This window comes from Megascapheus bottae, chromosome 1 (assembly GCF_031878675.1).
Source record: "Megascapheus bottae isolate mThoBot1 chromosome 1, mThoBot2.hap1, whole genome shotgun sequence".
NCBI lineage: Eukaryota > Metazoa > Chordata > Mammalia > Rodentia > Geomyidae > Megascapheus > Megascapheus bottae.
In genome coordinates this window covers 101,433,992-101,453,953 of record NC_143509.1, presented here as the reverse complement: position 1 = coordinate 101,453,953, position 19,962 = coordinate 101,433,992, and the positions used below count along the sequence as shown (strand labels likewise).

General features: G+C 52.8%; 1 protein-coding gene across 1 annotated transcript; it reads right to left on the bottom strand.

Annotated features, from left to right (window-relative positions):
* Positions 1 to 880: 880 nt before the first annotated feature.
* On the bottom strand, positions 881 to 17,430 carry Ets2 (ETS proto-oncogene 2, transcription factor). The gene is made up of 10 exons (XM_090349326.1): positions 17,263 to 17,430; positions 13,965 to 14,036; positions 11,564 to 11,675; positions 9,697 to 9,816; positions 9,159 to 9,359; positions 7,724 to 7,807; positions 6,979 to 7,203; positions 6,012 to 6,275; positions 3,135 to 3,253; positions 881 to 2,629 (listed from the first exon to the last, which is right to left on the bottom strand). The coding sequence occupies exons 2-10, from the start codon at positions 14,034 to 14,036 to the stop codon at positions 2,414 to 2,416; spliced, it is 1,413 nt and encodes a 470-aa protein (XP_090205452.1). The 5' UTR covers positions 17,263 to 17,430; the 3' UTR covers positions 881 to 2,413.
* Between the last annotated feature and the right edge of the window lie 2,532 nt (positions 17,431 to 19,962).

Here is a 19,962-nt window from a genome sequence, read left to right as displayed (position 1 = left end):
ATGGGCTCAAGTGTCAAGTGGTAAAGCATCTGCCTAGCAAGTGCCAAGTTCTGAAATCAAACCCTGGTGATGCTCAAAGGGAGAAAATGTGTTCATGCTATGTGATATACTTTGAAATGAGAATTCTGAATTTTGCATTAATTTCCAGTATGGCGCCATGGACAGGTATCACCAGGGGACTTTTTAGGGCCCTCCCAGATTTGGAGGAGTGGAAAGTTCTATAGACTGGGACATGTGCCCTAGGCTCCTCCCCTGCTCTCCTTCCCTGTTCCCTCCCCCACATCAGAACGCCAGTGCAGCACATCCAAATCTTTTCAAGACCCAGCAGCTCTGCAGTAGCAATGTGCCTGTCACGTCCTGTCATGTCTGAGTTAACTCGTGGCTGGAGCCAACTGCAGACTGGACTCTGGTGACGTGGGGCTGGAGGTGGGGAGCGGGCCTGAGGCTGGCACCCTCATACCCTTCCTCTGAGTCAGGAGGGAAGATGGGGGAACATGACCACCACAAGGAATTGACATAAACCAAACACTTTATTATTTCAGCAAAAAAAAAAAAAAAAAAAGGCCGAATTATAAAATGCTTTAGTCACTCATTACCAAGCCAACGGCTTCTTTACACTTTGGTTTCCATAACTGTCACATCCAACCACAGAATACTACCATCCCTACCAGCCGCTGGGCTCGGAAAAACCACTGCAGAATTGGCAATTCTATGTTGCTCCCCCTTGTGTGAGCTGAGGCCACGGCTGGGGTTTCTTGTGGAGTTGCAGTGGTAGAGGCCACTGATGGTCAGAAAACTGCCTCTGGGGGTCCAGCACACTCCGTGCCCTCGTGGTGGTCTCAACACAGATGATACTCCACAGATGTCAACCGCTGGTCCACAGCCATCCTGCTAGCAACAGCAAAGCCTGATGTCCAAGGCCACATGTCCGATGGATTCTGAAATGCCCATGGAGATTCTAAAGCCCGAAAGACTTTACCTGAACCCAGGCCTTTTCCTCACCGCATTAGGCTCTCTACGCGTCTTTTTCTCAGAACACAGAGGCAAGTGGAGGCGGGAAGTCACGTGTTGGTAAGTCCAGGTAAGCTCACTTGAGCATGTTCAAGCTTCAGTACAGACTCTGCCCCGTCCCCACCCCCAGATCTGTACAATATATATCCGTGTCTACCACATCGAGCAGAGATAAAAATAAAGCTTCCGTACAAATTGTTTTTTTCCCCCCAGTGAATTACTTTTACGGTAAAAATAGCTGCTACACAGACTACTCCTGATCTCTGAAGAGGAGTCGCCTGTTTCCAAAAATAGTTTTTCTTATTTTAATCCCACAGAAGAGCTCATGCTCAGGGAAGGAGAGGGCCAGCCAGGGAAAGGTGAGGTGAGCTGCCAGGAAAAGTGACACCAAAAAATAAAATACATCTGTGTATAAACTGATTTGAAGGCATGCGCAGAAGTGGAAAACATATGCCATTTGTCGAGAAAAATACTGCTGTACAGCTTTTACTTTACAATGAGAGGAGTACTGAGGCCAGACACACCCTCCAATAATAACATTAAGTTTCTTGTAAAAAAAAAAAAAAGCTCCAATGTACAAAGGCCTTGCAGATAAGAACCAAGGCAGAACGAAACAGTACAACAAACAACACAAACAACCAGGGATTAATTGTCACCCCTGGGAGCTCATTCCTGCAGGGAATTACACGAGGTAATTTACACTTTCTAGTTCTCCATGGTTGACCAATGGCTGATTACCTCTTTGTAAAATTCGCCTGCTGTTACTGGAAAGAAGAAGAAAAAAAAATAACCCCACTGGATGCCTGCATTCTTATTTCAAATACAGTTATATATAATTATTTAAATTACAATATACAATTTCTGTTAAATAGAACTGTTAGAAGATTCTGATTAACAATGATAAGATTACAATCCTATGTACAAACCCACTTCTGAAATGACACAGTATCGTCTTTCCCTCTCCCTCCCCCCCCACCCCTCTCCACAGAGAAGGGGTTCACATTGGCTATTCCTGTTTCCAAAAGGACAACATTTAAAAAATAATACATTTTTTAAAATGGTTGTGCATCCACACACTCCGCAGCGGCAGGACCTCTAGTTCCAGAACTGTCCCTGTGCCCAGCAACTCGGCCGCAGGCATCTATCTTCCAGCGTCTCCTCCCCAGCCATCCAGTTCAACAGTGGCACTGCCCGTCTGCAGACTGGCTGATGGAGGAGCCAAGGCGGTCAGTCCGCTCTGCCCCCAGGAGACGGCCTCATGGGAAAGGAAGGCCACCGCTTCTTGGTAACACCCCTGGACAGATGGGTGCCAAGGTCCTGGGAGGTCAGGTCAGGATGGACGGAGGGGCCTCCGGCTCAGCCCCCTGGGCCCCAGGGCCGGCTCAGGGCGGTGGCAGAGGCCTCAGTCCTCGGTGTCGGGCTGGACGCCCAGGATGGCGTGCAGTTCCTCGGGCGTGAACCCCAGCAAGTTCTGGAGGTCGCACACGAAGCGGTACACGTACCGCTTCCCAGACGTCTTATGAATGATGTTTTTGTCGTAATAGTAGCGCAGGCCCCGGCTCAGCTTCTCGTAGTTCATCTTGGGTTTGTTTTTCCTCTTTCCCCACCGACGGGCCACCTTTGGGGGACACGGGTGGGAGAGAGTTAAAGCTTGTCCCGTGGGAAGCCGGGAGCAACCTCCTCAATTCTCACATCCGCATCCCCTAGAGCAGCTACGGAACAGGGGACAGGAGTGTCTCTGCCAGCTGTCTTCAAATGGGCATCCTCTTGGTCCCAGCCTCCATCTTGGCCTCTAGAGGCCTGCTGGTATCACCCCAGCCCCTCCAGCCCCTGCCCCTGTTCTCACTCAGCACTAAGCTGCTGTGAGGATCTGAGCCCCATGATGTACTCAGTCTCCCAGGGACCAGGGAGGTGGCCACGCCATGGTCCAGGCTACTCTAATGCTGCCTTGGCACCAGGGCTGGCATGTCCCATGTGTCTGGTCTGAGGCACGGGGTGATGGTGGGGGGAGGCCCAGTCGTGTTCTCCAGCAGGGCCCTCAGCCAAGGCCACCACCTGTCAACAGAGCCAGCCCACAACCAGGAGGCTCCTGGCCCTCCCCCCTCCCAGATTCATCACCCTACCTCGTCTGGGTCAGCCAGCTTGAACTCCCATCCGTCCCCGGTCCAACTGATGAAGGACTGGCACGACTTGTCAGACAGCAACTCCAGGAGGAACTGCCACAGCTGGATAGGGCCGCTCCCTGGGGAGAGAGACAGCCACATGTTCCATACAACCCCACTGGAGCAGGGGCCCAGCCAGAGCCTGCGAGGCCTGAGCACACTGGAGCCAGGAGACAGATGCTCCCTCCCTCACCTTCTGCTCCCTCCCCCACCTTCTGCTCCCTCCCCCACCTTCTGCGCCCTCCCCCAGGGCTCCTAAAGGAAAGTTCTGGACCACCATCCCTCAGCACCACATCTCACACCCAGCTTCCATCTTCCCTGGGTAAATACCTTGAAGGTTTACCAGGGTGCCGTTCCCCACCGCCACCCCCGACACACACACAAGCTCTCACAGCCTGTCTGTGGCACACACATTTTTTAAAGAGTGGATTTAGGGCCAAAGCTTAGAAGTCAGGTAATCAGGTAAAGTTGGGGTGACTGGGAGAACAGTGCCATTCCAGAAAGCAGAGTGAGTGCACACAAGGGGAAGAGGAAATATCAGGCTCTGATTCCCAGGGCGCTGCGAGTATCCACCCAGAGTGGAACACTTTTTTTTTTTTTTGCCAGTCCTGGGGCTTGAATTCAAGGCCTGAGGTTAGAACTCTACCGCTTGAGCCACAGCACCATTTCTGGCTTTTTTCTATGTATGTGGTACCAAGGAATCAAACCTGGGTCTTTGCTAGGCAAGCACTCTACCACGAGAACACACTTCCGGTTCAGCCCCATAGAACATACCTTTTTATGTATTTATTTACTTATATTTTGTCAGTCATGGGGCTTTAACTCTGGGCCTGGGTGCTGTCCCTAAGCTCTTCAGCTCAAGGCTACTGCCCTACTCCTTGAGCCACAGCCCCACTTCTGGTTCTCTAGTGATTAATTGGAGATAAGAGTCTTATGGACTTTAGTGTCTAGGCTGGCTTTGAACCATGATCCTCAGATCTCAGCCTCCTGAGTAGCTAGGATTACAGGCATGAGCCATCTCTCACGGAACACACTTTTTGTTGTTGTCTTTATTTTGGGACTAGTCCCCCTTTAGTTAACTGGGTGGTTCTCAGGCTACCTCGTTTCCTGATTTGAAGACACAGGACTCTACAGAGCCAGTATTAAGTTGCATTTTTATCATTCCTGGGGAACACACTTTTTAAGAGTGCTTTAGGGGCATGTGCTCGGCTCACACTTAGAACCCCAAAAGTATGGGTCCCTGGAACCCTCTTCTGATGATGAGTCTGGAAGGCCAGGACCTCATCCTGGGCCCCAGGCCCAGATCCTTCAATCTTCAGTACAGCCTCCTTCCAAGGATATTTCCCCTTGAAGAGAAGGATGTTGGATTGAAAGCACAAAGGACAGGTTGCATCGTGCAGAAAGCCATGAATGGCCTGCCTCAGGGATGTCACCAGCTGTAAAAGGGGCTCACACTACCACCATGCCAGGAGACACAAGCAGCTCATCTACTCAGCTGTGCAGACCAGCCATCAACAGAGGCACCACAGATGGAAACCCCATCACTACAGCTCTGGGACTTCCAATTTCCCCCCGAGGGCTTTGGACTCCATGGAGGTTTACCTACCCTCCCACCAGTACTTTATGTGGCTGTTGCTTTTAGACTATAGGAAAAAATAAAAAGGTCATCCACGTATCTGCATTCCCTTTTTCCTTTTCTTAGAGAAAAGTAATACAGGGAACTGAACTCAGAACCTTGCTAGGCTAATGCTCTACCACTTGAGCCACACACCCCAGCCCTTTTTGTCTTGGTTGTTCTTGAAACAGGGTCTTGCTTTATACACAGCCCCACCCGGCTTCTTCATGCAGCGGGGACAACAACCACTGGGCTCCCTTCCCCTAGCTGGGGTAACAGGTGAACCCCACCCCTCTGAGCTACTGGCTGAGATGGGAGTCTCGCCAGCACCTTTTCACCAGGGCCGGGCCTCGAATTATAATTCCCCAACCTCAGCTAGGAATCTAGGCCTGAGCCTCTGTGCCAGCTCATACATTCTTGTTTTAAGTCTGCACTTTCTTTCTTTTGTGATGCTGGGAGGATGGAATCCAGGTTCTTGTGCATGCTCGGCAGGCTCTCTACCCTTGAGCATTTAAAAAAAGATCCACAGTGGCTCTTTATGGTCAACATATAAAAATGCACATTTAAGATCACAGAGGCAGGTACTAGTGGCTCATTCTAGCTACTGAGGAAGCTGAGATTGAAGCCAGCCTGGCTAACAAAGCCTGTAAGATAGTTATCTCCAATTAATTACTGGAAAAAAAAAGCCAGAAGTAGAACTGTGGTTCAAGTGGTAGAGTGCTAGCTTTAAGCAATAAAGCCAAGTGAGATCATGAGGCCGCCGTGAGTTCAAGCCTACCACCAGCACACTAAAACAAAACCAAAATCCACGCAGAAGCACTGAAAACATGATTTTCGCATTTTCACTCTGGTACTGAAATATATCTGTTTCTAAGATCAGTTTTCATATTTGTCCTCAGCCTAGAATAGCTCTCAGCTGAACCTGAAGAACCAAAGAGCCAGGAAGGTAAACAGGGCTGAGACCAGCTGAGGCCAGCTAGGCCTCTCCCTAAGCTGGTTCACATTCTTGGAGATTCTGCAGAAGCTGAGGGTGGTCAAGGGCGGACTGTGAGCCAGGGCCCATCCCCAGTACGCCCTGCCCCTCCAGCCAGGAGGGAGGGACCTGCAGCAGCTCCTGGCCCACTCTGCTCTCCGAGCCCAGGGAAATTCCTACCCAGCTAGCCTTTGTGGAACTCAGGGCTTGGCCACGAGGAGCCAGGCGGGCGGGGGCGGGGCTCACTCACCGGTGAAGCCGGCCAGCACGGCCGCAGGGATGACCGGCTTCCCCTGCTCCACGGGGTCGCTGCGCTCCTGGATGTAGTCCTTGAACGACATGGTGGGCTTGCTGAGGCACAGGGACTGGCTGCAGTCGTCCTCGAAGCTCTCGAAGGAGGGCACGCGCTGCACGTCCAGCAGGGAGGACTGGCTGTCCCAGGACCGCAGCATCGAGTCCGAGCTCTCAAAGCTGTCTGCACCCTTCTCAGGGGAGTCCCGCTCTTTGGGATTCCCTAGGAAAAACAACCCAGCACGTCCATCACTCCTTGGGAGTCGTGTGGCCACGTCACTGACATGGGTGGGTCACGTCCCTAATGGCCGCTTCACCCCTCAGCACCCCAACCATCCTCTCAGAAAGCAGGTACTTCTTAAAACTCAAGTTCCTATTCCTGAGGGCAATCTCGCACATGCGCGTGTGTGCGTGTGTGTGCGTGTGTGTGTCAATTTGCATTCAGAGGAAAAAAAGCATGCTATGAAGCAATGAAAAAGAACAAACGGCCATAACGTGGGGAAAGCTCAGACACAGTGACTAACAAAAGGACACGCCCCAAAGAAATCACTCTGCGTGACACATCAATAAAAAGTTCCAGAAGAGCAAAAACGAATTCCTGATTAGAAGGCAGACTGGTTTCCACCTGCACTTAGGGACACTGTGGATCTGGACAGGGTTGGATCTGGACAGGGTTGGTGATACTAACAACCTTCCTGCCTCCACCTGGATGCTGAACAACCTGGGGTGCTTGTCATATTCCCAGGAGTGTGCACTGATGTCCCACTGTGGAGGAATTCCAGCTTCAAGAGCAGGACAGCTGTCCTGGGGCAGGTGTCACTGTCTGCTTAGCAGAGAGTTGTGCAGAGCAGACGGGTCCTTCTAAGAACCCCGTCAGATCCCTCTGTGTTCGGCCTGGATGAAACGAGGTGCCCCCGCTTGCCTACCTGAACTGTTGGGGAGCAAATTCAAGTTGCTGCCAGGGTAGTCCTGAGAGACTGCGCAGTAGCTGACGTTGACGGCGCCAAGCCGGGACTTGGGAAACATCTGGAAGTCCTGGTCCGAGCTGAGGGTGGCGGGCGCAGTGGAGGACAGGCACATGCTGTCTAGGAGGCCGCCTTTGGGGTAACTGGGCGTCTGCATTCCGTACGGAGCCTGCTCCACACCAAAGCCTGCGATGGACCACGGGATAGAGGTGCTGTTAACGTCACACGCGGCCACGCACACCCCGCCCTGGGGCCCATCACACCACACCGCTGGACCCAGTTCACAACTGCCTCAGACACCAGGTTCAGAGTACCCTGAGCATTTCTGCATTGCCCTGGCCACGGGCGAGGCAGAGCTCACTGTCTGCTCCTCCCTCCATAAAGACTGAGCATGGAGACAGTTTAATGCCATTGAAATTTCCCAGCAGATACGTTTAAAAGAGAAGGTAGCAAGGAGCAGGTCAAGTCGACTGTCTCTTCCAACGGAACTAATTGATCAGCTGCCACTCCCGTATGTGGCCAACACATCCCAAGCCATCAAAATTATTGTCCAACCCTGGCTTTGTGCTCAAACCTCCCAGTGAGCACTGGGTCCTGTCACACCTCTATGAGGGACCTTGAGTGAAAAAGCTAACCAAGAGTGCAAGGCTTTGAGTTCAGTCTTCAATACTGGAGTACACACACACACACACACACACACACTGACCTAAGGAATTGCTGTTAATCCAATGGGGGATGGAGTTGAGGTGTGAGTTCTCTTCATACTGTTCCTCCGTCTTCTCCTGGTTTTCTGAAAAGCAGACATAGAAGTCATAAGATGTCACCTGTTCTTTTCCAAACTCCTGTGGCAGGCGAGCCAGGGTGACAAAATGCATCCAGAGGTCCACATTTACTTTACCTAGTGGCGCCCCAACTCCTTAGGCCTCTTTAGACAAACAAGGCCTGGCCACACCTTTTTCTAGGAAGTGCCCCTAAATTAGCGACCTCACTGGCAAAGTAAAGTTTCCTAGCTGATGCAAAACTCAAAAGGATGCAGATTATGTATTTAACATATTCCTACGTTCAAGAAATCCTGACACATTTACGCCTGTAAGTCGTGAGGGGAACGGAAAGCGTTGTTTTAACGAAATGAACACAGCTCTGTGTCCTGGGCCTGGAGTCCTGGGCTCAAATCCTGAAGGCTTCCCTGGGTGTGTGCGGGTCTGGGGCAGCTACAGGAGGATGCAGGTGGCTGGAGCCTCTCGGGGGACATGTCCACACTGCATGTGTAACCATGGGAGCCAGCGACCTGCCCGGCCTTGCAGGAAACCTGGGGATCCCACAAAGCTGTCACGGAAAGGTGGCTGAGTCCCAAGGGTCTTTGAGATTCTGAGTCTACAATGAGTGTTTAAACTCAATGTGTTTAAAATCCACTCATGGAGAAAGACTTTCACAAAGTCAACAAATAAATGTGCTAAGAGAAACCTTGTATTATTTAAAAAATATTCTCTAGCTTATATATTCTCTATGGAGAATGAACACATATATAGAGAGTATAGGTATGCCAGATGTGTATATAATACACCACACACACACACACGGTTTCTGTATCTCGTGTGCATCTGTATATATGTAACAACCATTTACTTCTTCCTGTTACTGCTCGGCTCTTCCACTCAAGCCTTCAGCCCCACGTCCACCTCCACCTCCAGCTTTTTGCTGGCTGGACTTTTCAAATCTCTCCTCAGTGCTCACTGAGTATCTAGGGTCAGAGGCGAGAGCACTGCTACCTGGTCACAGTTTCTACATATCGACAACTCCTTCCTCAACTCCTCTGTGGGACTCTCTGGCCGTGGGGTCACCAGCACAGGCTCCCTCCGGGCTGCCGGGGTGAACACACCGGCCTGGGCCCTAGCCTACATATCCCAGTGGCTGGGGCTGTGGTGTGACCAGAGCAGTTTGGCGACAGTGAGTAACTGGTGACTCAGGCTACAGGTGGCCATGGGGCTGTGGTGCAGTCCACGTACACCCCCGCGAGGAACGTTCCCCGGCCCTCGCCGCCGGCCTGACTTACCTGGGGCATACCCCGTGACCCTGGGCCCCCACCCCTGCCAGGCCCCACCACGGAGGGCTCGGTCACCCAGGCCAGGTCTCCCCAGTACCTTTGAGCATCTGTTCCAGGTGTTCCCACAGGATGTCTCCCACAAAGTCGGGTGCCAGCTCCAGAAATCGCTCCTTGCCGAGGTTGCAGAGTGCCTGGCCGTTCATGCCAAATCTCTGCAAGTTCACGTTCACCAGGCTGAACTCGTTGGTGGCCCAGAGCAGCCACTGGCACACCTGCTGCTCACTCCACAGCCAGGGGTCTAGCGGGGAGAGTGACAGGATGGGGGGTAAGAATGGGCATGGGGCAGTGAGACCACAGTGGTTCTCTTTCTGTCCCCAGGTCCAGTCACAGCCAGGAGCCTGTGAGACGAGTGGCGCCACAGCCAGCACCATGCAGGACTCCAATGATGCGTCTGTCCTGGATATTCTGGGGGGCCAGGTGTGTGGCTGGCTGGGCTGTGTAAATGGCCCAGGGAAGCCTCACTACTGTGACTCTGGACAGAGACTTACACTGCAGCCATCAGGGCCCTGGAGTTGCTGCCTGGGGGTCCTGCGTGGGGATCCGGGTCCCCCACCCAGGGCCTCACTTTTACTTACTCTTAGGAATACCAAGTCGCCGCTGCTCCTTCTGGAAGCCGCTGAAGGTAGCCTTCAGAGCCTGGCTCATCACGGCCTTGCTGCACGGGGTGAGCAAGGGCAGCTCACAGCTGGCACCATCTGCCACGAAATCCAAACCCGGGGTCAAAACTCCAAACGGGGAGACTTGAGGGAGGGCTCTCAAGAGTCCAGCTGTGTACCACACTGACAGCGGTTCTTACATGGAGCGCCAGCATGGGGCTACAGGTACAGATGTTTGCCAGGAAGCAGCAGAACCTGGGTTCTATCCTCAGTAATGCCAAAACCGTGTGTGTGTGTGTGTGTGTTTGTGTGTGTGTGTGTGTGTGTGTGTGTGTGTATATGTGTGTGTGCGTGCGTGCGTGCATGTGTGTGTGTGTGCGTGTGTGTATGCATGCACACCTGTTGATACTGGGGCTTGAACTCCAGGCATCATACTCTCGATAGCTTATTTGCTCCACAGCTCCACTTCCAGCTTTTTGCTAGTAACTGGAGGTAAGAGTCTCACCATCTTTCCTGCTTGATTTGGCTTTGAACCTCAATTCTAATATGTCAGCCTTCTGAGTAGCTAGATTATAGGTGTGAGCAAACAGTGCCCACTAGTTAACACAAAACCTTTTTTTAAAAAAAAAAAAAAAAAGAAGGTTAAATATGGGCTTAATATAGCTCAGCAGAAGAGTACCTTCCAGCAAGATCCTGGGTTTCTTTCCTAATGCTGCTAGAAAAATAAATGTACAAGTCTATATGTAGACCAACAAACAAAATACATATATCAGAAACTACACTTACAGGTAAAAATACCTAAAATATAAAAATCAAGCTCAATCTTATGCTAAAGCCAAATTTGGTAGGTAAATTTTCTATCTGAGTTGATTCTACATTTTCACCCAGTGAAGGGTGAAAAAAGTGGTTAAGGGTCCAGAGGCTCATGGGATGGGAACAGGAGTTCTGCAGAGCAAACCCAGCCAGGCCAAGGGGCCTGGGTCTGCCCCGGGCAGGCAGTACTTGACAAAGCACACTTGAGTTTACTGGAAAAAATAAGTAATAAAAGCTTCTCTGGAAGCTCTGAAAAATGTCAAGCAAAATAAATGGCTAGAACCAGATGCTGGTGGCGTGGGCCTGTAGTCCTAGCTACCCGGGAGGCTGAGATCTGAGAATCGCCACCCGACGTTGGCCCAGACAGAAGTCAGATAGATGCTTATCTCCAATTAACCACTCAAAAGTCCCAAGTGGAGGTTCAAGTGACAGAGTGACAAAAGCTAACAGATGTAGACAGTGTCCAGGCCCTGTGTTCAAGCCTCAGCCCAGAAAAATAAAAATAAACAAGTTAAAAAAAAAATGTGTGTCATGTTGCAGTATAGAAGCCTGCCAACTGTCATTGAGCTTCTGGCTTGTGTCTTCTAACATCTACCTCACCTGACAGTCACCTCTGAACAGTGCCAGCTAAGGACGCTTTCCTAGTAACTGCGAGGACCTTACAGGCCACAGCAAACTACGTATGTGCTGACAGCCAGACACAGCCACAGACAGCCGAGACTGGCAGGTGTAGTCTATTACTGTCATTGTGTATGGCAGGGTGTGTGTGATTTCACTCACGACAAGAACCCAGAATGAAGAGCAGAGGTGCGTATAAATTTCCATTGTCTGACATTGGTTTTGCACAGCCCACTGGGGTGACAGAAAGTGCAAAAAGCTACTGGGGGGACCATTTGCCCTCGTGCCATGTACAGTGTCTTCAGGTTTGGACCCCAAGAACACAGCCGCCAGCCCAGAGCATCTAGTGGGAGTGCTCATTCCTGAGACGGAGGGCACCCTGGCTGTCCATGGTTGTGTCGAAGGGAGAGATTACCGTGGGAGATGGAGTCCAAGCCTGTGGGCACTTCTTGGAGTGTTTGCTCTTCACTGAGAGAAGGGAACACAGAGAACAGAGAGCCATCGAAGGTGTCAAAGGCCGGCTGGCGCTGTGGACCAGAGGGGAAAAACAACAAGGACTCATTAGTCCCCTATATAAAAAGTGGCCAGAGGGGTCAGCTGACCACCAATTCAACTGGATCTAAACAGGCAATTACCACATACAGCATTCACCACTTTGTACTGGAGAGGGAATTCCTAAAGGCCCAGTGATCACCCTCCATTAATTAATTCACCTCGTGGGGTCAGAGTGGCTGCCAGTTATTTTGGGTCACCAAATTAACCTAAATAAATAAAATGCATCTAAAAATAACCGGAATGTAGGACCAGGCCGGGAAGAAAGTGAGACAGCCTGTTTATAAACACACCCTCCGTGTGGCTGGGCAGGTATGCAAGGACAATGCTCCTTCACCATGCAGGGGGATTGGGGGCCAGACTGAGGTTTGAACTCAGGGCTTCACATGGTTTGAAACCAGACCACATGGGAAAGTTTGGGAAAGATTCTTATCTTTGACAAACTATCAAAAAGCCTCAAATGGAGGTGTGGCACAAATGGTGCAGTAACCTCTTCCAACAACAACAAAAAAGAACCCCCAAAGCATAAACTAAGCTATAAGATTTCCCAAAGAGCTAGGCTTTATGGTAAGTGTCTAGAGGGCAGGAAAAGACACATGCCTCAAGATGACTGCTGATAATCTGCATGTCGTATATGAAAATCTGGCCGTAATAGAAGATACTCTGAAAAGATGACTTCGGGATCCGTCACTTTCCGACTGGCTTAGGAAAATGTGAAGAAAAGTCTCATTTTCCCAACATAATAATACACTGGAAATCCCTGTTATGTGTAATACAATGACCCATCTGCTGAGTCATTGATAAATAAATGCGTAACACATTTACAAATAAAATAGGTTATGCCCTCTTTTTAGAAACGCGGAAGGGGTGAATGACACATTACGAAAGAAGTCAGGCAAAGTTGGAGCTCAGGCCCCTGGTCCCCCAATCCCCAGGGGTTCTGAGATCCTAGACGGGCCAGCCATCTGGAGAGGTAAGAGACTTGAACAGAACTGAACAGAACTAATTTTGTGTAACAGCCAATAGAAGGGTAAACAAAAATCCCACCAGCATTGTCTAGGGGTCGAGGAAGTGCCTTTCCGGACTCATGTTCTTTTTTTAAAATCAGGAAGCCCAAGAACAATACAAAATATTTCAACACATGACTCAATCTTCTCGGTTCCAGAAATTGTGCAAAGCACTACCAAATTTCTTCAGTTCACAGAAGGCTCTTTTCAAGGTGAGATTTTAATGGAAGAACGGCCACCTCGGATATTCCTACTACGCTTAAAACGCCTGGCCATATCAAACCAGAAATCTCATTGAACTTTGAGATCTCGATAGAACAAACGATCCTGTGAATTAGAAGCCGGAGCCCACACCAGCAGAGTACCAATGTCATGCAAGACACACACTTTCTAAAACATGCTCAGAAGCAACCAGTCCTGCTGTCTGGAAGGCAAGTTAGGGAACTCCGTCCCCATAGGAACAGGGACCTGACGTGTATTTACCCAGGGGAGTTGGCTCTTTGATCTCTTAATCTGGTCTCTGGTTTGCATAAACAGGCTCTCTGCTGCAGCTGTGCCAGGAAGAGCAGGCTGTGGACAACCCAGGGGCATTCCCAGTCCTGATTGGGGAGCCAGGCTTCGTTCTAATGGAAAAGCTTACATCTCAATCCCTGACCAGCCTCTCACCAGCCACGCAATCTCCTGAGTGGGTGGGAGGTCTGGAAGAGGCTTCTTATTGGCAACGATAGGATTTGATTTTTCTCTCCTGACTTGGAAGGAGTCTCAGAAGCAACAGGGCCTTGGTATCTCCTCCAAACAGCTCCTACCCGGAAATGGACAAGCCCCAGCACACCCGTTTCACAGAACTGGAAGCCAAGGTCCAGTGAGGAAGCACGGCCCAGTCACTCAGCCAGTACACTAAACGCTGAGGCTGCAACCAGCGTTCTGAGACCAACACATTTTATTCTCCTCTGGAACCAATTTCTCTTTTTTTCTCTTTCTTGTAGGTCATGGGGCTTGAACTCTGGGCCTGGGCGTTGTCCCTGAGCTCTTCAGCTGAAGGCTATCACTCTACTCCTTGAGCAACAGTGCCACTTTTGGTTTTCTAGTGCTTAACTAAAGATAAGCATCATAGGGACTTTTGTGCCTGGGCTGGCTTTGAACCATGATCCTCAGGTCTCAACCTCCTGAATAGCTAGGATTATAGTTATGAGCTACAGGAACTTGGTACCTTTTCCAATTTATAAAGGAAAACTCAGTGAAGACTGGCTCACTCACCTTGAGTGTACCTCGAAAACCATTAGCCACAGGGGCTACTTGGTCCATATTCTTGAGTCCAAAATCATTCATCTTGAAAGAGAAAAAGAAATAAGAGTCAAAGAGGTCCCAGACACATGTGTATCTGCACATATACATACGCATATATGTAGGCACATGTATTTTAAGATATACATATATATGTATTTTTGTTTGTTTTCTGGTAGTTCAGGGGGTCTGAACTCGGAGCCTTGCACTAGACAGCCCCCCACTATGCCCCCAGCCCTTACAGCACATTCTCAAGAAGTCACCATTGACTCTGGGGAGTTCTAAGGTGACAGGTACTGCACCCTGCATGCAGGTAATTCTTATTTAGAAAGCTTTCCTCCCCAGGGTGAGTGGAGTGTGCTCAGGGTGGTATTTAAATACCAGCTCTGACTGCCTCTGAATTCCAGTTACTTGGGAGCCTTCCACCTAAGTGCCCTTCTGGCTGGCCGGTCCCCGAGCAGGGCACTGTCTCTTGCTTTCCAGTGATACTTTCAGGAGCAGCTAAGGTGAGGGCTGGAGTGGAGCCAGCAAGGGGGTGGGTGGTGGGCACAGGGACCACTCAGTCTGGAGCCTAAGAGGCCCTACCAGAAGGATTCTTCTCTGGCAGAGCCCATGGGACCCAAGTGGGGAAAGCCTACCCAGAGCGGTCACAGAAGACCAGCCTCCTCCTGGGGCTCCCCAGGGTGTGAAGAGGTGTATGCCCAGAGGAGAGGTAAAGGGCTCCCCTCCAGACCTTCTGCTCTGAGCCCAAAGTATCTTGGGGTGGCTCAGCAGTGCATGTCCTCAGGGACAGTGTATGCAAGCATGGCAGCCCTCGCTCTCTTTCCTAGATCCTGCTAATAAGCAAGATGGCGCCCCCGCCATCTTGGAATGGAGGCCTGACAGGGAGGCCGGGTATACATATAGTGGAGAGTTCACAGATTTGGCAGGGGGAAAAAAAAAAAAGAAAGCCGTCGTATGCAGTGATTTATGTCTCTCCAGTGAGGTTCCGTGGTATTTTGGGAGATGGAAGTACAATGAAGTCAGATTCCCCTGCTGCCCTGTGTTTTTAATATGACCACTAGAAGAGATTAAGCCACAGATGAATTTTAAACCACAGCATTGCAAACAAGACATCCTTGGAGGTCGTCGGATGTAACTGTTTGGCCAAGCAAGTTCTACACTCAAGAATAAAAAAGGGCACTTGGATAAAACCACCAGAAGGCAAAATTTGAAGAAAAAGAAATAAAAAGTCAAGTAACTGAACCTTGTGGACAAATAACAGAGACAACTTTTCCTTCTCTGGGTACTGGGTGACCCCCTGGCTGTACAAGCCAGACCTCGTGGGAGGTAAGCCACATATTCTGGGGGCTTTACTTAATGTTGTGCTTTCTTGTATTCTCTTGACAGTCAGCATTATGGCTCAACCAGATGTCTCAACCAATGGCTAGCCAACACACACACACACTTGCACACCAGCATGTGCACACACACACACACACACACACACACACACACACACACACACACACACACTTTGACTAAGAAGGCAACAGGGTTGTGAGGTTCAAAGTTTCAGGTAAAGGTTACCATGACCCACACAGGCTGAGGAGGCGCACACAAAGCAGCACTGGTCCCTGGGGAGGGAGGGTTCGTCCTGACACAAAAGTGGCCACCTGCGCTTAGACTCTACACTTGGTGCAGGACACCCCCCCCCCCCATGGCGGCCAAGACAACACACCTGGCCCTGGGGACTAAGGCCACCAGGGAGGAGGACCCAGCAAGGCCACCTCAGTCTCCCAGCATTCCTCACAGGGAGGTTAAGGCCACCTCCCAGTGAGTCTCTAGTCAGAGACCTCAGTCCCTAAGGGCCCAGAGTCCCTCAGGCTCTAGTCAGTGGCCCAGCTATGGCGGGGCCGCTGCAGGGCTGGGTGGGGCCCAGGTCCCAGGAGACAGTGAGTGGTCTCAAGTCCTGGATGCAGTAGAACAGACCCTGACACCCCACATTCTGAGAGGAGAAATGGGCTCCCCTGAGAGCCTCATGCCACCAGCAGGTGAAGCCGGCTCTGTTACCTGTGGGTGAAACCAAGGCACTAGCAGAAAACCATATGACAGACCCTGGAGCGCTCCTATCCTCCATCCGGGCACCCCAGGAAAGTGTCTTTCCACATCCCTCCACTCCCCAAACCCCAGCTTCTGGGATGGGCCCAGGATGGAGCGGAAGGCCCAGGAAGAGCTTAGCTGCCTTTTGTGTCCAAACACCAGGAGGAAAGGCAGGCAGACTGCCACTCCTACGTGAAGAACCCAAGTCATTAGCAGCTACAGAAGAGAATTCTTTTGTTGTCCGGCTTTTAATGAGTTTTCTTAAAAAAACAGAAAACCCAGGTAGAAGTGAAGTGCTGCACGAGCTCTCACACGCACAGCCCACCGACTCCACTCAAGGTTCATTCCGTGCTGTAGGACAACCACAAAAAGAGAAGGAAGGGAGGAAGAGGGGAAGGAGGGAGGGAGGGAGGGAGGCCCTGGGAGCTGAGCGCAGGGAGGATTAACCACTTATGTAAGATGAGAGCCCGGGTTGGTGTTGGTTTTGGGGGGGGGGGGGACGTTAAAGGAAACCTGCGAGGCCCCTGCGTGGAAGCCGCGGGCGTGGGGCGCACGGGTCCCCGCGGTCCTCCCCGGACTCCCACCCGGCCGGCGCGCGGGGGCCCCCGGCGCGAGGACGGGCGGACGGACGGGGGCCCCGCGCCGGCGCTGCCACGGCGGGGAGAATTCAAACACATGACGCCGATCCCCGAAGCGGGCGACTCCTCCTGTCCTATCCAAACAAGGGGTGAGCCGACCCCGACTCCCACCACCCCGAGATCCAGCCCGGATCCGCTTAAAAAGAAAAAAACACGAACGAAAAGCAACGTAATAAGAACGCACAGACCCGGCACACGCGCGCGCACGGCCGCGCACCCCACCGGGGAGCTGCGGGGGCCCCGGGCGCCCGGCCGGGCAGGTGCCACGGCCTCCCCGGCGCCCCTGCCCGGCCCGCCGACCCCCTCCGTCCCGGGGGAGATCCGACCCCGCGAGGCGCGCTCCGCGCCGGACCCGGCGGGACCCCGGAAGGCCCGGATCTCTTCCCCCACCCAAAAGCCGTCGAGCCCGCCCGCGCCCCGGCCTCCGGAGCCGCCCGGATGCGCGAGCCCCGGGCCGGTCGCCTCCCCTGCCCGACGCGGGCCGCGCGGGGCCTGGCGCCCGGGGTCCCGGCGCGGCCCTATGGGGCTCCTCCGGGGAGAGCTGCTCTTACCGCGCCGCTGGCGACAGGGCCCCCGGCGTGGAGCGTGGAGGGCGGCGGCCGGGGGGGCGCACGGGGGGCGCTCGGGGCTCGCGGCGGGGCTGGCGCTGGGCTCGGGTGGCGGCGGGGTTCGCGCTGGCGCCGCCGTGGAGGAAGAACCGGCCGGGCCTCGCCGCGCGCTCTTCTGGAGCGGAGCGGAGGAGGCGGGAGGGGACGGCGCGGGGCGGGCGCGGGGGGGCGGAGGGGGCGGAGGCAGGGGCGGGGACACGGGGGGGGAAGGGGCGCGGCGGGAGGGCGGGCGGGGGAGGGGAGCCGGAGGCCGGCGAGCCGAGGCGGCCTCCTTCCGGCCCGGACCTCCCTCGGCGGGCGTCCCCTGCCGGTCCGGAGACGCCGCCCCGGCCCCCGAGACCCGCGCGCCGGGGCGGCCCGGGGTCGAGGCGCGAACCCCGGACTCGGCCGGGCGGAGCGGCGGGCAGGCGGGAGGCGGCCCCGGCCCCGAGCGGCGCACGGACGTCGCCGTCTGGTTGTGATGAGCGGGGGGCGGGGGGTCGGAGCGGGCAGGGGCCCCGGCCGGGCCGCCGACTGCGGAGGGCCCACCGCCCCCGCCGGCCGGGCTCCGGCGCCCGCGTACAGCATCGTTTCTCTCCACTTGGCTTAGGAGGGAATCGAACCTCCGAAAAGCACCCACCAGGCCATCCGGGGAGAAACGCGGGGCTGGAAGGCTGCGCGCCGCCTCGCCAGGCCCCAATCCGCCGGCGCGCGCCCGGGAGCCGAGCCCGACGTCCCGGGACCCCGGCCCGCTGCCCCGGCCCCCCCGGGCGGGATGGGCCCCGCGCTGAGCGGAACGCACGGCCCTTTGGAGAGGTCTGCTTCCCGGCTGTGTGCTCCAGCCCGGTCGGAGGGAGAGCACGGGTGGAGAAGCGGCTCCATCAGTGGAATACCGATTCAGAGTCGTTACCACGGAAACCTCCAGCGAGGCCGTTAATTAAGCAAAAACCAGAGCAGAAGGTATGGACGGGACTGTAAGTCCAGTGAACGTGGCCCCGCCCCACTCCTGTCCTTTCTGCCTAGACTGAGAGGCGGGGGACCATTTGGTGAGACAGCCATCGACGTTTGGGAAGATTTTTTTTTTTAATTTGGCAAGCCCAAGCATGTGGAAGTAAAAATTCTATATGATTTCTTTCCCAAGTTCTTAGATTTCTGTGGTGTGTGTATGGGTGTGTATGTGCGCGCGTGAGTGCGTGCACGGGTGCTGGTACGAAGGCTTGAACTCAGGGCTTCATACTCATGCTTGGCTTTTTTTTTTTTTTTTTTTTGCCCAAGGCTAGCACTCTTACTACCATTATCTGGAGCCACACCTACTCTTCTGGCTTTTTGCTTTTAACTGGAGATAAAGAGTCTCGCACACTTTTCTGCCCGGACTGGTTTTGAACTGGAATCCTTAGAGTTCCACCTCCTGAGTAGCTAGGATTGCAGGCTTGGGTCACTCGTACCTGGCTCCTCTGATCGTCCTTTCTGAACAACTTTGAAAGAACTACCAGATACTTGAAAATAGCCACAGAAACCTCCTCTGACATCTGAATGAGTGACACTATGTATGTAACATGAGAACAGTCAGACGCTTCCAAGGACCCAGCTAGTTTCTAGAGGCCTCTCCAAGTGAACTGGGCCTGTTGACCGGAAGCATTCACAAACCTGCACTCCTAACACCCACCACACCCCTGTCTTCCTAATTCCCCGCTCCAGGGGCAGCCCCTGGCCTGTCCTACCCACCCAGGGCCACCCACCTCTCAGCTGGACAATTGTTTTCTACGGTCAACCTGACATGACTATTCTTGGTTTGGGGGCAACATCCGGGTTCCTTGAATTTTTGTCCTTCCTGTTATTAGTTGGTGTCCGGGTTACTCAGCAGAATTAAAATCCAGCCTGGATAAAGCTTGTGATTATTCATTGACTACAATGGCACAATTCACAGGGAGCACATGGCCTTATGGTAAATTAAACCTAATAAAAAAAATATATATATGGTCCTTTTGCTCCCAGAGCAAAAGTCAGTGACGTGAGAGGAAACTGGAAGTCAGAAGACAGGCTGGGGGAAGGGACCAGATGAGCCCTGGAGTGGGGAGGCTTGAACTCTTCTCATCGAGAGTGCTCCCCAGGGAGGACCATGAAAGAAGTTCCAAGCCCCTGGAGTGAGTGCAGCTTGCTACAAAACAGCACAAATACATCTCCTCCGACGCCCCTCTGTGTGAACCTGAGATCCGCTTCAGCATCTATGCACAGCTCTCTGTGATTCCCAGATGCTTGGGAAACTCATTCATTCAGTCTGAGGTGTAACAGTTGTTCATTTGGCCAACCCAATGTCAGATACGCAGAAGACAGAGATGAAGAAGGCTTGGTGCCTGCCCTCAGAGAGGTGAAAATCAAGTGTACAGTGCTGGAAAAATCTCCAACTGAGCCTTTGGGTAGAAGGGATAGGATGGGAGCAGAAATGTCCTGACAGGTAGAAATAAGTTACTTTATGGGCAGTGTCTGGTTAAAGAGGTATGTGGGGAGTATACTTCCTCATCGGCCATCCCCCCCCCTAACCCATCTAGTGCCAGGAATTGTGGGCAGAGGCAGGGTCAGCCGGAAACTTCCCAAGAGGATGGTTTGACCACTCAAGAACAAGCAGGGTTGGTTTATTTTTTTTGGGGGGGAGGTGTTTCTCAT

Excerpts from the sequence above, each read along its gene's own strand:
- Ets2 (XM_090349326.1), bottom strand. The coding sequence starts at position 14,036 with ATGAATGATTTTGGACTCAAGAATATGGACCAAGTAGCCCCTGTGGCT. Across the intron at positions 11,676-13,964 it reads GTTTTCGAGGTACACTCAAG|CGCCAGCCGGCCTTTGACAC; the intron begins GTGAGTGAGCCA and ends TCTGGTCCACAG. Across the intron at positions 7,808-9,158 it reads CCTGGAACAGATGCTCAAAG|AAAACCAGGAGAAGACGGAG; the intron begins GTACTGGGGAGA and ends TCTGCTTTTCAG.